The sequence below is a fragment of the Saimiri boliviensis genome, chromosome 1 (genome assembly GCF_048565385.1).
Source record: "Saimiri boliviensis isolate mSaiBol1 chromosome 1, mSaiBol1.pri, whole genome shotgun sequence".
Taxonomy (NCBI): domain Eukaryota; kingdom Metazoa; phylum Chordata; class Mammalia; order Primates; family Cebidae; genus Saimiri; species Saimiri boliviensis.
In genome coordinates, this window is record NC_133449.1 from 147,710,712 (window position 1) to 147,724,954 (window position 14,243).

Consider the following 14,243-nt stretch of genomic DNA (forward strand, 5'->3'; position numbering starts at 1 on the left):
TTGCTACATGCTCAGCAGCTTATAAACAGATGGTGACCTAGACCAGACTGCCTTGATGACTCTGCTTGGAAGAAAGGCATTACATCACTAGCTGGAGAACCTCAAGGCATATGTCTGGGCAGGTGACATACACAGCTCAGGCTGTGATTGCTAAACCACTCCCACAGCCAAACAAGGAAACCCATCTCATGACCAGCTCTCAGGGGAATTCTCCGAGCCTGACAGTCAATTCTAACTCCTCTGCCAGTTAAGGTTAAAGGGTCTGTGATCAGTGATGTTATACTCTTCAAATGTGCATTTATTTGTCTGTTTGTTTTTGAGACGGAGTCTTGTTCCCACCCAGGCTGGAGTGCAGTGGGCCATCTCGGCTCCGCTTCCCGGGTTCAAACGATTCTCCTGCCTCAGGCTCCTAAGGAGGTGGGACTACAGGTGCGTGCCACCATGCCTGGCTAATTTTTTTATTTTTAGTACAAACGGGGTTTTACCATGTTGGCCAGTCTGGTCTCGAACTCCTGACCTCAGGGGATCCTCCTGTCTCGGCCTCCCAAAGTGTTGGGATTACTGGTGGGAGCCACCACGTCCTACCTCGAATATGCATTTGTGATACCTTTTCGTAAATGTTTATTCAAATGGATTCACGAATAAAGGAAGAATATGGGATTTGTTTAAATTCAATTTCTAGGTCCAAGGCAACCTATTACCGCTGTCCCTAATACTGGACGTCCAGGTTGTCCGTAGTGCCGCTTCCTACACAGTGTCCTCAAACACCACCCCTCCCATACTGTGACCCCACCCTGTCACCACTCCGAGCAATACCCCCCAAAACTGTCAACGCCCAAAACAGCTCACTCGTCATCGCCAAGCACTAGAGACCCCCCCTTATGTCATTCTTACTCCCAAAGACCGTTGTTGTCACCAATTCCCCATTCAGACCTCCCCTATGAACCTACCGCTCTAAGAGCCCTCAACTATCAGCCACACCCCCAAAGAGCCCTCAGAGCCCTACACTATCAGCCAGACGCTTCCCGCCACAAACACTCCCGAGACCCCACTCCTGTCACCAGTTCACTGAACATTCCTTCCTGGGGTCGCCGATATTGCCCACAGACGCCCCAGTAAACAACTTCACCGCCTCCGCAGTCTAGTAGCCCCCAGACGGAGCCCTCCGCGGCCCAGTCCCTTTACGCGCGGCCCCGCCCCTTGACATGGCGCCCTGGCCAGAGGCGCCGGAAGCCCCGCCCCTGACCGGTTGCTAGGCTCCGGCAGCCGGAAGTCCCGCCTGCCGTGTAGTCGCCTCCGTCGCTGCCGCCGCCGCCGTCGTTGTTGTTGTGGTCCGTACGCTGAGTTCCGCGGCTCCGAGAGCCGGTTCCGTCCCCTCCCCGCCGCCGCCATGAAGTGGATGTTCAAGGAGGACCACTCTTTGGGTAAGCACTTGGCCATCGGACCGGCCGCTGGGGGCCGCGACGGCGGGTGGGCCCCCTCCCCCACTCGGGCGGCCCTGGGCCGGGTGAAGCAGGACGTATGCCGCGCTCCGGGCTCGAGTCGCCAAGGCTCCGGTACCACGAGCAGCCGTCCCTCGACCCCGCGTCACCCTCCGCGGACGCCCCGGGGAGCCAGGGGACAGGACCGCGGCCGCGGGGACGCCGGAACGAGGGCCTGGGCTGTGCGCAAGGCGCAGGAGGAGGAGGGCCGAGGGCCGAGGACCGACCTGCGGGCAGGCGCGGCCGTCAGCCGTGTTTGTTTCTCCCACAGAACACAGATGCGTGGAGTCCGCCAAGATCCGAGCGAAATATCCCGACCGGGTTCCGGTGAGTGTTTGGACTCTGCGCCCCCTCACCTCGCTGTCACCTCTGTCGTCTGGGACCCGTGATAGGCCCTGGACCGTTCAACAGCTGACAAGTTGAGGTTCCATTTTCAGTTACAGTAGCGGACCGGCCAGACTGGGATGAGGCCGCCCGGGGCCGCGGCGTCAGGGGCTCGGGCTGGTGCTGTTCGGGGTGCCTCAGTGCTGAATCTCCGGATCTAGGCCAGAGAGCTGTCTGCAGCGTCGGGGCTCCCTGGCCAATTATGTAAGGAACGATGTTCTAGGACAGGGCAACAGGTCACTGCCACTTTTGGGAATGGCGGTGGAGGGAGACTGTCACTTTGGTCTTGGAAGTGGTACTTGAGTCTCAGGACCTTCCCCTTTTACTTGGAGCCTCCATCTTTACCCAGCTTCTAGCTCCGTTGCCTCACCTTGACCCTGTCATCCTTGCCTGACCAAAATAATGTGAGAAGCCGCTGAAAACCCCTTCTGTCATGTTTTCTTGCTAGTCAGTAGTAAATATGATGTTACATTTTTTCCATGTTTGGGGAGATAGTTTTGTAATCCTTACTAATTTTTAATGGACATTAAGGCTTGTTATTGTAGCTCTTTGCTTGTGAATAATTCCATTTGGGGAAGGAGTAGGAGGGACGGATTTGAAACTTGTTCAGAGAAGAGCAACAGGCCAAATGAAGAGCTTGGTTATTGGCTGGCTGAAATTCCAGGCATTCCCATTAGTCCACCTGTTCTCGTCTCCTGTGTTCCTTGGGAACACACTAGTGTTTCCTGTAGTGTGAAGGGGATCCATTCTGGGGTCCTGGAGTAACGGGCTATGGATGAAACCGTCCCCACATATTCTTAGGTCTGCCCACATAAAATGTGGAAAAGCTTAGTAGTAAGGGCTACATTTTTCTTACATAACTGACCACAGAAAAGCACTTACCGTTTCCCTATAACCCATTTATATCAATTCTTAGCCTCCAGAGCATGTGGTTATTAAGCCAAAGACATATTTTCTCCTGCTATGCAGTTTCCCACCCACTTCCTTGCCCACACTCTGTTCCTCAGCCTTGAGGCCAGAGCCTGGCTTTAGAAACCCAGTCCTGGTCGGGCGCGGTGGTTCACGCCTATAATCCCAGCACTTTGGGAGGCCGAGACGGGTGGATCACGAGGTCAAGAGATCGAGACCATCCTGTCAACATGGTGAAACCCCGTCTCTACTAAAAATACAAAAATTAGCTGGGTGGCGTGCCTGTAATCCCAGCTACTCAGGAGGCTGAGGCAGGAGAATTGCCTGAACCCAGGAGGCGGAGGTTGTGGTGAGCCGAGATCGCGCCATTGCACTCCAGCCTGGGTAACAAGAGGGAAATTCCGTCTCAAAAAAAAAAAAAAAAAAAAAAAAAGGAAAAAAAAGAAACCCAGTCCTGACCTCTCTTTACTTTCCCAGGTGATTGTGGAAAAGGTCTCAGGCTCTCAGATTGTTGACATTGACAAACGGAAGTACTTGGTTCCTTCTGATATCACTGTGGCTCAGTTCATGTGGATCATCAGGAAAAGGATCCAGCTTCCTTCTGAAAAGGCGATCTTCCTGTTTGTGGATAAGACAGTCCCACAGTCCAGGTGAGAGGTGTTTACTAGATGGGCCCTCTGGTGTTAGACATCTGGTTGGCTACTTAGAGAACTCAAAAACTTTGGAGGTCTGAAAACTCTTAGGGGTCCTGACTAGAAATCTGGATTTTGTGCTCCCTGACATCAGGGGCTCCAGGAAAATAACGGCTGCAGTACATAGGAGTGCATTTTAGATGCAGGAAATAGAACAAGGCCTGGACTTCTAAAAAAGTGATGAAACTCAGCCTAAGACCTCCAAGAATCTTTTAAAACAGTTGAGGACTTATTTAGCCTTAAGCCACAGGTAGAACTGAGGCCTGAAATGAGGTTTTCTTCCCTGAAGGCAGTCCTCTCCTCCACTGGGAGCCTGTGGGCCCCGCTGAGGCTTACTCAGTTAATCATCCAGTTTGCGTGCTCCCAAACTTCGTCAGCTCTTAGCCATTGTAAGAGTCTATTGCTGCCTGATCCTCAAGTCTGACAAAATGACTGCAGCACAGTAAATGGCTCTGAAGTCTCTTTACAGACTTAAACCTTCCTTGGTAGCACCTGCTTTGACTGTCAGACTGTGGTGCTGTCTGGAAGCAGTCTTTGGGAGTGTGTAACTTGCGGCCTGAATGTAGGCAGGGGCATTAGAATTTCCATTTTCTGTGTATTTGATAGCCCAGCTTTACTCCCCTCTGGAAAGAGGAAGATGGACAGGCTCCGTCTAAGCTCCTGGTCAGTCCTTTCCTGTTTCTGAGTGGGTAGTTCTAGGCCCTGATCCAGATTCCGGCCCTCACCTCTCCTCTGAGTGTGAGTTCCTGACCACATCTTACCTTAGTGACCCAAACTAGGTTTCATTTACCACCCCCTGAAGTAATACTTCTAAAAGTGAAGGCTTTCAGAAGCCCTGGAACTAGCCCAATGTTGCCCAGATAGGTTCCTGTTGAAAATCCTTGAAGACTTCCTAAGAGGCCTGTACCAAATTCCAGACTTTATTTCTGTTAAAGGTGGAAAGCTCTGGCTATTTTTTGGTCTGATTTCCTGTTTCCCAGTCTCTACCACCTCCACTTCCTGGTGTCTGGTAGAAAGGCAGGGGAGAAATGGAAGCTCCTTCCCTAAGGCCAATGTCCAACCTGAGGAGATAGCCCAGGACCTGCCCACTGGTTGCCATTGGTCTGCTGCAGCTGTAGCTCTGGAAGCTGTGGTGTTGCTTGAGGTGATTTTGTCGTCCATGGGGCTCTTGCAACCTTCCTTCCCAGGCCTCAGGGCTGTGTCTTCACCAGAGGAGGAAGCCTTGGGCATCCATGATTACCCTGGGCTTTCCTTAAGGTGACTGGGGAGGTAATCTTTTATACTGTCTGCAATTTCTGCAGAGCCTTGGTGACCCTGTGTTTTCTTCTTCCCAGAGGTGGTGGCTTAGTGGAAGTAAGTGACCAGGACCTATGGCATTGAGGTTTTTTCTTCAATTCTGATTTTCTGGTTCTTCTCAAAGGAAGTGAAGCAGGCTTCTGGAGACCTTACGATTACTCTGATGGCTCCACAGTAATCTAGCAATTAGATAGACTACAGTCTTTCCTCCCCCATTTTCCCTGAGATATAAATAGAATTGGAAATTAAAAATGATTTTTCAGGGCAGCAGAGACTGTTTTAAGGCCATTTTCTTTTTTTTTTTTTTTCCCCAAGGCCATTTTCTCTCCAAGTGGTGAGAACCCTAAAGCAGATTACACTAGTAACTCTAGTCAGGATTTTAGGTCAGAGTAACCAGAAACCCAAATCCTGACCCTTCAGGATTTAGAGTCACCAGCCAGGACCCTTTTGCCCTGCCGGTCAGCTCTTTTGGCCCCAGTTAATGACTTGTCAACCTATACTTAATGCAACTGTTTATTTTGGGGTTTTATTTTCAAAAACCATTTTTTTTTTTTTCCGAGATGGAGTCTCACTGTCGCCCAGGTTGGAGTGCAGTGGTGCAATCTCAGCTCACTGCAGCCTGTGCTTTCTAGATTCAGGTGATCCTCCCACCTCAGCCTCCCTAATAGCTGGGATCACAGGTGTGTGCCACCACACCCAGCTAAAAATACAAACTTGTATCTAAACAAAGGAGGCTATGTGACATCATTGGGCTTTATGCAAATGTAAATCACTCCAAAGCAGCATAAACAAAAGTACCAAGGATCCTTCCTAAAGCTGGCTGTAACTCCTCTTCCCCAAGACAATTTAGCCTCCTCTTCCTCAGGTCTTTCCAGCCTCTTTAGGGAAACATGGAGCCTCCCTTAACCTTCTTGCAGTGCTTGCTGGTTTCAAAGGGTGGCTGGGGAAATTAGAGAAAGGACGAATTCAAGCCTGCAGAAGCCCTCCCTCTCTGGTGACTCACTGGTCTGCATGAAGATCAATTATGTCTGAGGCTGAAGGGGAGGAACTTCTCATTTATTTCTGCTTTTCAGTGGAAAACAGGCAGTCACTATGTAAAGTATCATGATTTTTTTCTTTTTTTTAAAAAAATAATTTACAAAAAAATTTCTTTTTAATTTAAAGACGGGGTTTCACCATGTTGGTCAGCCTGGGCTTCAGCTCCCAACCTCAGGTGATCCGCCCGCCTCGGCCTCCCAGAGTGCTAGGATTACAGGCATGAGCCACCATGCCTGGCCCAAGTGTCACGATTTTTATTGAGAGTTGTTATTATTAAATATTAATTCTTTAAATAGAGACATAGGCAAGTCCCTAAGTTTTACTTCCTAAATTCTAAGTTCTTGTTTCTTTTGAAAAAGGAGGAATCACAGTGGCCTTTTCCCATTTAGCACTGGAAAGTTGAAATGTCTGCGTAGGCGCCTGCATCAAGAATCAGGCTAAAACCAGAAGGGGAACCATGCCTTTGTGCAGACAGAACTTTAGAAACAACAAGTTTCCTAGTCATGGCCTTAGAGAGGAACTCGGACCTGGCATTGTATGGTCTTTGGTCTTTGTTGGTTTAGAACCTAGATAAGAGTCTTCTTAATCCCCTGTTTAAAATAGAAACAGGAGTACATGATAAAAGAGCTCTAAGATAGTGTTTTTTGTTGTTGTTGAGACAAGGCCTTGCTCTGTCACCCTGGCTGGAGTGCAGTGGCACAGTCAGAGCTCACTGCAACCTTGAACTCCTGGGCTTGAGCAATCCTCCCACCTCACCAGGGTGGTCTCAGACTCCTGGCTGTGAGTGACCCTCCTGCCTTGGTCTCCCAAAGTGCTGGGATCATGGGTATTAGCCACCATGCTTGGCCAGGTATTAAAATTTGAGATTGGGACAACTGTGCTGTTTAACAATCTGGTGTTTAGTTGCTTCTTCATCTTAAAGAGATCTTAAGTAAGAGGAAGTTGTGATGTCTTAGAAATGGAAAGTGGTTTTCAGGGTAACAGAGACTGCTTCAAGGCCATTTTCTCTCCAAGTCTCATTTGCCTTTCCAGTCTCCTGAGAATCCACCCTAAGGCAGATTATACTAACCCAAGTCAGGAGTTTAGGACAGAGTAACCAGAAATCCAAGTCCTGACCCTTCAGGCCCCAATTAATAACTTCTTACCCTACACTTATTCATCCTTTATTTAGAAATGTGCTGGCCGGGCGCGGTGGCTCACGCCTATAATCCCAGCACTTTGGTAAGCTGAGGCAGGTGGATCACGAGGTCAAGAGATCGAGAGGATCCTGGTCAACACGGTGAAACCTCGTCTCTACTAAACATACAAAAAAATTAGCCGAGCAGGGTGTCTCATGCCTGTAGTTCCAGCTACTCGGGAGGCTGAGGCAGGAGAATTGCTTGAACCCAGGAGGCGGAGGTTGTGGTGAGCCGAGATCGCACCATTGCACTCCAGCCTGGGTAACGCACGAAACTCCATCTCAAAAAAAAAAAAAAAAAAAAAAAAATGTGCTTAAAGCACTTTGATCATTTCTGGGTAAATACCACTTTAAGGACAGGACTTTTTTTTTTTTTTTTTTTTTTGAAACGGAGTTTTGCTCTTTTTATCCAGGCAGGAGTGCAGTGGTGCGATCTCGGCCCACCGCAACCTCCGACTTCCCGGTTCAAGTGATTTTCCTGCCTCAGCCTCCTGAATAGCTGGTATTACTTGGCTCCTGCCACCATGCCTGGCTAATTTTAAAAATATTTTTAGTAGAGATGGGGTTTCACCGTGTTGGCCAGGCTGGTCTTGAACTCCTGACCTCAGGTGATCCACCTGCCTTAGCCTCCCGAAGTGCTGGGATTATAGGTGTGAGCCACTGGACCTGGCCTAGTTGTTCCTTTTGGTCAGATTTTTCTGATACAAACAGATCCTGTCCTAGGCCGGATGTGGTGGTTTATGCCTGTAATCCCAGCACTTTGGGAGGCCAAGATCAGCGGATTACCTAAGGTCAGCCTGGCCAACACGGTGAAACCCCATCTCTACTAAAAATACAAAAAAGATTAGCCGGGAATGGTGGTAGGTGCCTGTAATCCCAGCTACTCGGGAGGTTGAGGCAGGAAAGTCATTTGAACCTGGGAGGCGGAGGTCGAGGTAAGCCAAGATCCCACCACTGCACTCCAGCCTGGGTGGCAAGAGCGAAAGTCCGTCTCAAAACCAAAACAAAACAAAAAAAGAAACAACAACCAGTGGTTAGTCTTTATAGAATCTTGGGGAGGGCCAAGGCCTTACTAACTTTTAAGTGTGAGGCCAGTGCCTCTGCAGGATTCACAGTAGTGGGCATTGCCCTTCCACCTCCTGCCACCCATCCTTTCCTGCTGGAGAAGAGATAATCCAAGGTCCAGTGGAATCACATGGGCTCCAAAGCAGATGGGTGGCCAAGTGTGCTCATCAGTCCAGCCAATTCATGAGTCAGTATAGATCCCACAGCCTCCATGACCTGCCCTTGGTTGGGGCGAAGGCACGTTCTCTAGGGATTGGGCATTCACAGTTTTAGGTCAGCCTCTGCCAATGCATGGAGCTGTTGGGTAGCATAAAACTTGAGTCACATGGCCATTCCTGGATGTGTGTCCTGCTGCAGCTTCCCTTTTATTGCATAGTTTCTCCACTGGAGCAGAGGTTTTATCTGGATCTATGTGAGTCTTTAATAGAGGGGTGGGAGAGAGAGCTTTAGGGGGCAATTTAAGTTCATTTTCACCTAGTACTTCCAGGTCCCACTTCACCTTAGATTAGCTCCATGGCTTGAATCTACCATTGGCTTTACCCATTTGTTTCCTTGTCAGACTCAGAACTTAGAAGGTGGCAATGCCTCTGTACACAGAGCAGCATCTTTGTCAGATGAATGCATGTGGTACTTGATGCCATGGGGTGTGCATTTGTGTTAGGGACTGGAAGCCATCTTCAGACGTTTTCTGCAGCCACCTCCTAGCACCTTAGGCAGCAAGCCTTGGAGCTGCAGTGCTGCTTTCGAGTTGTCAGGATTAGAGCTGCCTCGTGCTTCAGGATCCTCAGGCATCCTAGCAGTGGCCTGCTCAGTGCTCTGTAAGGCCTCCAAATTCTGAGGGGGACATTTATCTTCTTAGAATTTTATGGATGTGTCCCAAACCGACACACCGGCCTTCTGCTGAAAGGCTGCCTGCTAGCAAGGGTCACATTTTGTCTCCCTGCACTTCATTTGAATATCCTTTTAACAGGACTTTAAAAAAATGAGTTTTTTCTTTTAATTTCATTTGTAGCTCAGCTCATTTTGGGCTGCAGGCCAAGTTATTCTGACTCTGCATGTATGCAGTCAAATCCCATAAGTGCTGTTTTCAAGTCAGTCTTGTTTCATGGCACCCATTGAAGCCTCAAAATTAGGTGCATGTTCAGCATTGAGCATTGTCAGTTGTCAAGTTCCTTGCCCAAGGGCTATCCTGACTATAAGGACACAGTGCTACTGCCAACTAAGTTTTCACATGAGGCCGTGTGTCAGAAAAGGAGAAATGTTGGTCCTTAGGTACAAACTATCTAGTTGTCAAATTAGAAGATCTGAAGGAGAGAGCCCTAAGACCTTGCTACTCAGCATGTGATGGAGACTGGCAGCAGTCGCTTTACGTGAGAGCCTGCTATTCAGATGATTGGTACCAATATTTGTATGAGAAGCACTGTTCTTTTTTTTTTTTTTTTTTTTTTGAGACGGAGTTTCGCTCTTGTTGCCCAGGCTGGAGTGCAATGGCGCGATCTCGGCTCACCGCAACCTCCGCCTCCTGGGTTCAGGCAATTCTCCTGCCTCAGCCTCCTGAGTAGCTGGGATTACAGGCACGTGCCACCATGCCCAGCTGATTTTTTGTATTTTTAGTAGAGACGGGGTTTCACCATGTTGACCAGGATGGTCTCGATCTCTCGACCTCGCGATCCACCCGCCTCGGCCTCCCAAAGTGCTGGGATTACAGGCTTGAGCCACCGCGCCCGGCGAGAAGCACTGTTCTAACAAAGATCTCTGCAGGAAGGTACAAGGACTCTAATGTTCGGTCATCAGAACAGATCTAGCTGTCTAGTCACTTGGCAGCAGCAAAGCTTGGTGGTCTCCTAGTTTTGTGACCTGGAGTTAATGATTTAGATTCTCTGTGCCTTAGTTTTCTTACCTATGAACTATGGATTATGGTAGTACCTACCTCATAAGATTGTTTTGAGGATAAAGAATTAATACATGTGATGTCCTTAGAACAGTGCTTTTACTATTAGCTTCTGTAGCTACTAGGGCACTGCTTAAACAAATTGATGAACCCAAGTTTTACTTAAAAGACAATGGAATCTAAAGCCAGAAAGGAATGAAAGCCACATGATTGTGGGCCTTCTATCCTGCCAGGAGTCAAGGCTCCAAGCCTCAGGGCTTGCCTTCAACAGTAGTGGTCTGGTGGTCATTATTCACTATCGGTAGCATACACAGGGCCAGGGGTGAGCAGCTAGTGTTTATGAAGCTCCTCAAATGTTTCTGAAGTAGCAGCGGGATTTAGAATCATTGTACTAGGGCTCCTAACTTGCTAGGCAAAGAGCAGAACTTAGTCTGTTTAGAACCAAACTTGACAAAGGCACTGTGGGGTGGCTGTCTTTGAGTTGCACTCAGTGTCTGCTGCTGCATCTAAACCCATCTGTTAATGGCAGTGGGGAGATGTTATGACAGTTGTCATCAAGGTCATCCTGGACACTCGGACAAATGGGGTAAAGAGAGTTGTGGCAGTAGCTGTAGTTGTTTTCCCATTAGCCTCATTCTGAGGAGTCTCAGAGAAAAGTGGGCATTCCCAACCACCAGGATAAAAATCTTGGGAGACTCAGCTACATGTTCAAGCTCTTCTGCTAGTTTCTGGCTTGTCATTCCACTTCCTGGCTTCTCACTCTACTTCCTAATCACATAGCTCTTAAAGGTGATTCCTCCTTCCCCGCCCCGCTCCCCCAAAGGTCAAGCATCTCCCTTCTCAACCTGGCTGCACATGGAATCATCTTAGGCATTTAAAAACATACTGATGAGGCCAGGTGTGGTGGCTCACTTGAGGTCAGGAGTTCAAGACCAGTCTGGCCAACATAGTGAAACCCCACTTCTACTTAGGAAAAAAAAATACAAAAAAAAAAAAAAATTAGCCGGATGTGGTGACATGCACCTGTAATCCCAGCTACTCTGGAGGTTGAGACATGAGATTCGCTTGTACCTGGAAGGTGGAGGTTGCAGTGAGCCTAGATCCTTCCACTGCACTCCAGCCTGGACGATAGAGCAAGACTCTATCTCAACAAAACAAAACATACTGATGATTTCATTAGTGTGGGGTAGGGCTTGGGCATGGAGATGTTTTTAAAGCTCTCTAGTGTGAGATTCTGATTATGTAGCCAAGGCTGAGACCTATGGCTATGGACTATAGGTGGTGTTCCTCCCTCTACCCACTGCCTCCTAAGTCCTGTTCTGGGGCAGTGCTGTCAGTAGAAATGGATGCAAGCCACATGTGTAATTTAAGAATTTTCTAGTAGCCTCATCAAAACAAAACAAAACAAAACAAAACAGGTGTAGTGGCTCACTCCTGTAATCCCAGCACTTTAGGAGGCTGAGGATAGTGGATCATGAGGTCATGAGATCGAGACCATCCTGGCCAACATGGTGAAACCGTCTCTCCTAAAATACAAAAAAAAAAAAAAAATTAGCTGGGCATAGTGTAGTCCCAGCTACTGGGGAGGCTGAGGCAGGAGAATTGCTTGAACCCGGGAGGCGGAGGTTGCAGTGAGCTGAGATTGTTGCCACTGCACTGCAGCCTGGTGACAGACCAAGACTCTGTCTCTAAATAAATAAATAAATAAATAAAGACAGTTGAGATTAATTTTCATAATATATTTTATTTGACCCAGTATATCTATACTTTTATCATTTCAACATACAATCAAAATTGAGCTATTTAGCTGCATTTTCATAGTAAGTCCGAAATCTTGTTTGTTTTATACTGCGCATCTCCATTCAGATGAGCCACATTTTCCAGTGCTGAATGTAAGCTAGTGTCTACTGTGTTGTAGCAGCGATACAGGACATTTTAGTCATAGCAGAAATTTCTTTTCAAAAATTTTTTTTTTTTTTTTTTTTTTTTTTAAAGATGGGGGTTTTACCATGTTGGCCAGGCTGGTCTCGAACTCCTGACCTCTAGTGATCCGCTCACCTCGGCCTCCCAAAGTGCTGGGATTACAGGCATGAGCCACCACACCCAGCTTTTTTTTCCCTTTTTTAATTTTTCATAGCAGAAATTTCTATTGAACAGTTCTGTTCCAGGAGTCCTTACTTTACAAATTCCAGGCTAAGAGATCCTCACAGGGAGCACTGTTTTTATTGTACAAGATGCTGATGACTGGTTGTTTCATATTCATAATCAGCCCTCCCCCACATTGTTACTTAATAATTCTCATCTACCCACACAGCCATCGGAGCTAAGCTTGCAAATGGAGCAGGAAAAATAGGAAAAACACTCAAAACCTCCCCCTTCATAAATGTGTTCATCATGTTTACACGGAGGTCCTATTCATTCCTTGAGGAACAAAGCAGCGGAGGGGGAGGTCATTGGTTTCCCAGGTTGAGGACTTGGAATCCTCATCTTTCCCACTGGCCCTTGGTGTATGAATCCCCATTTTAAGTATCTATTGTGACTTACCTACCTAGGTTAGTGACCTCCGATGACTCAGACTGAGGATTTTGCCACTGTTTCTGGTTGACTCCTCCACTCATGGTCTTAGCACATTTGTATCTCCTCTCATCTGAGAGTACAGTCACAGGGCAGAGCTTGCATAGGGCTTCCAGGTGTTACTAGTCTTACTCTTGAGCGGTTCCAACTCAGTTTCATGGCACAGAATTAGATTAGGTCTCCTCCACTGCACAGTCTGTTTTACAGCTTAGGGGAAGCCAGCTTTCCTACCCACACATGTTTAGTTTGAAGAGTATCTATTTTTGGAGGGTTCTTTGGGAGGTTGGGGAGGCTTCTTAGATACGTTTAGAGCTTTTTGCATTAAGTGTGAGGAAAATAACTTCTCTTTATGTTGATATATATTTCTGGGGGCACAGCTTCCACAAGAATGAACCCAAATGATTCTTCCTTGCTAGAGTCCTTTACCCACACAGAGGTGAGCCTTTCAGTTTCTTTGTTTTGCTTAGTTTCTTCTCTAGTCCTTGGCATTTAAAGGCATTCCTCTGTTAACCAACCAGCTAAAGTCCCCGAAGGTCTTTAAAGGATTTACTTGGGAGGATGTCAGATGGCTCCGCCTTCTGCAGACCTCATTTATTTTAATCTTTTTATGGCTCCTTTCTCTTTCTTTAAAATGGGATTATAAGCACACAGCAGGTACTGATACCTGAAGTATTTTTACTTCCTAAATTCCTATCCTCAGGCGATCATTTTTCTCTTGAAACCTGGACTCCATCATTTTCAATGATGTTTTTGTTTTTCTCTTTCAAGCCTAACTATGGGACAGCTTTACGAGAAGGAAAAAGATGAAGATGGATTCTTGTATGTGGCCTACAGCGGAGAGAACACTTTTGGCTTCTGAGGGCCATTGCTGGGCTAGGTGCACCGTTAATGCTTGTGTATCTTGTAAATAGCCGGCCATTTTCAGTTATTATCCCAGAACCTCTTCACATAGATCTATTAGTGCATTTGTAACTGGATTTATTTCTTAATATATTGGAAGGTTTTTGTTTCTTTAGTAAATTATCATACAGAGTTTTATTTTGAGTTTTTCTTTTTGTGCATTGTCCTCATGGCTGTATTTTCCAGGAAACTTGCCCTTCTGGAAATCATATTTAATGATATTTCCATATCGAAGTGAGGTAGGTGCGGTATTAAAGTGAAAGAGAAGGTGATGCAGTTATTCTGGATTATGTTTGAGGTGTTAGATGGCTAAGTATTAAAATTATCCAAATTAAATCCTTAGCAATCAGAACACTTGCTTCACTAGAATTTGCCAACTGCCAATCATGTTGGATTGAGCTAATCTGTTCCTCTTTCTGAAACTATTAAGGTAAATAATTAACAATAAAAATTCCTCTTATAAAGGCATTTCACTGTGACCATGTCCTTTGTTCACCTGCATTTGGATGGGTCAGAGAAGTCGCTCCTACATCTGCCAGGCCAGGAAGAGGGCTTGTGGAGGTCATGGCTGTACATCCTGGGACAGGAAGCCGTGGCCAGGGTCATAAGGAAAGACATTGTTTTGAATAACTAATATATTCACATGCTTGAGATCCCAGGACAACACAAAAAGATATATACTGAGAAGGCTTGCTCCCACCAGTTTTCTAACCACCGCTGCACTTTATGGGAAATTATTTTTACTGGCTTCTTGTTTCTTTTCAATATTTTAAAAGTAAATAGGATAATTTAAAGGACAGTATAGTAGCATAGTAAAAAAGATAATGAATTGTGAA

General features: G+C 46.9%; 1 protein-coding gene across 1 annotated transcript; it reads left to right on the forward strand.

Moving 5' to 3' along the window:
• The first annotated feature begins 1,261 nt into the window (after window positions 1–1,261).
• Window positions 1,262–13,875, forward strand: GABARAPL2 (GABA type A receptor associated protein like 2). The gene is made up of 4 exons (XM_039476714.2): window positions 1,262–1,424; window positions 1,753–1,808; window positions 3,252–3,424; window positions 13,276–13,875. Exons 1-4 carry the CDS (start codon window positions 1,391–1,393, stop codon window positions 13,364–13,366), a joined length of 354 nt encoding a protein of 117 aa, XP_039332648.1. The 5' UTR covers window positions 1,262–1,390; the 3' UTR covers window positions 13,367–13,875.
• The last annotated feature ends 368 nt before the right edge of the window (window positions 13,876–14,243 follow it).

Excerpts from the sequence above, each read along its gene's own strand:
- GABARAPL2 (XM_039476714.2), top strand. The coding sequence starts at position 1,391 with ATGAAGTGGATGTTCAAGGAGGACCACTCTTTGG. Across the intron at positions 1,425-1,752 it reads CAAGGAGGACCACTCTTTGG|AACACAGATGCGTGGAGTCC; the intron begins GTAAGCACTTGG and ends TTTCTCCCACAG. Across the intron at positions 3,425-13,275 it reads AAGACAGTCCCACAGTCCAG|CCTAACTATGGGACAGCTTT; the intron begins GTGAGAGGTGTT and ends TTCTCTTTCAAG.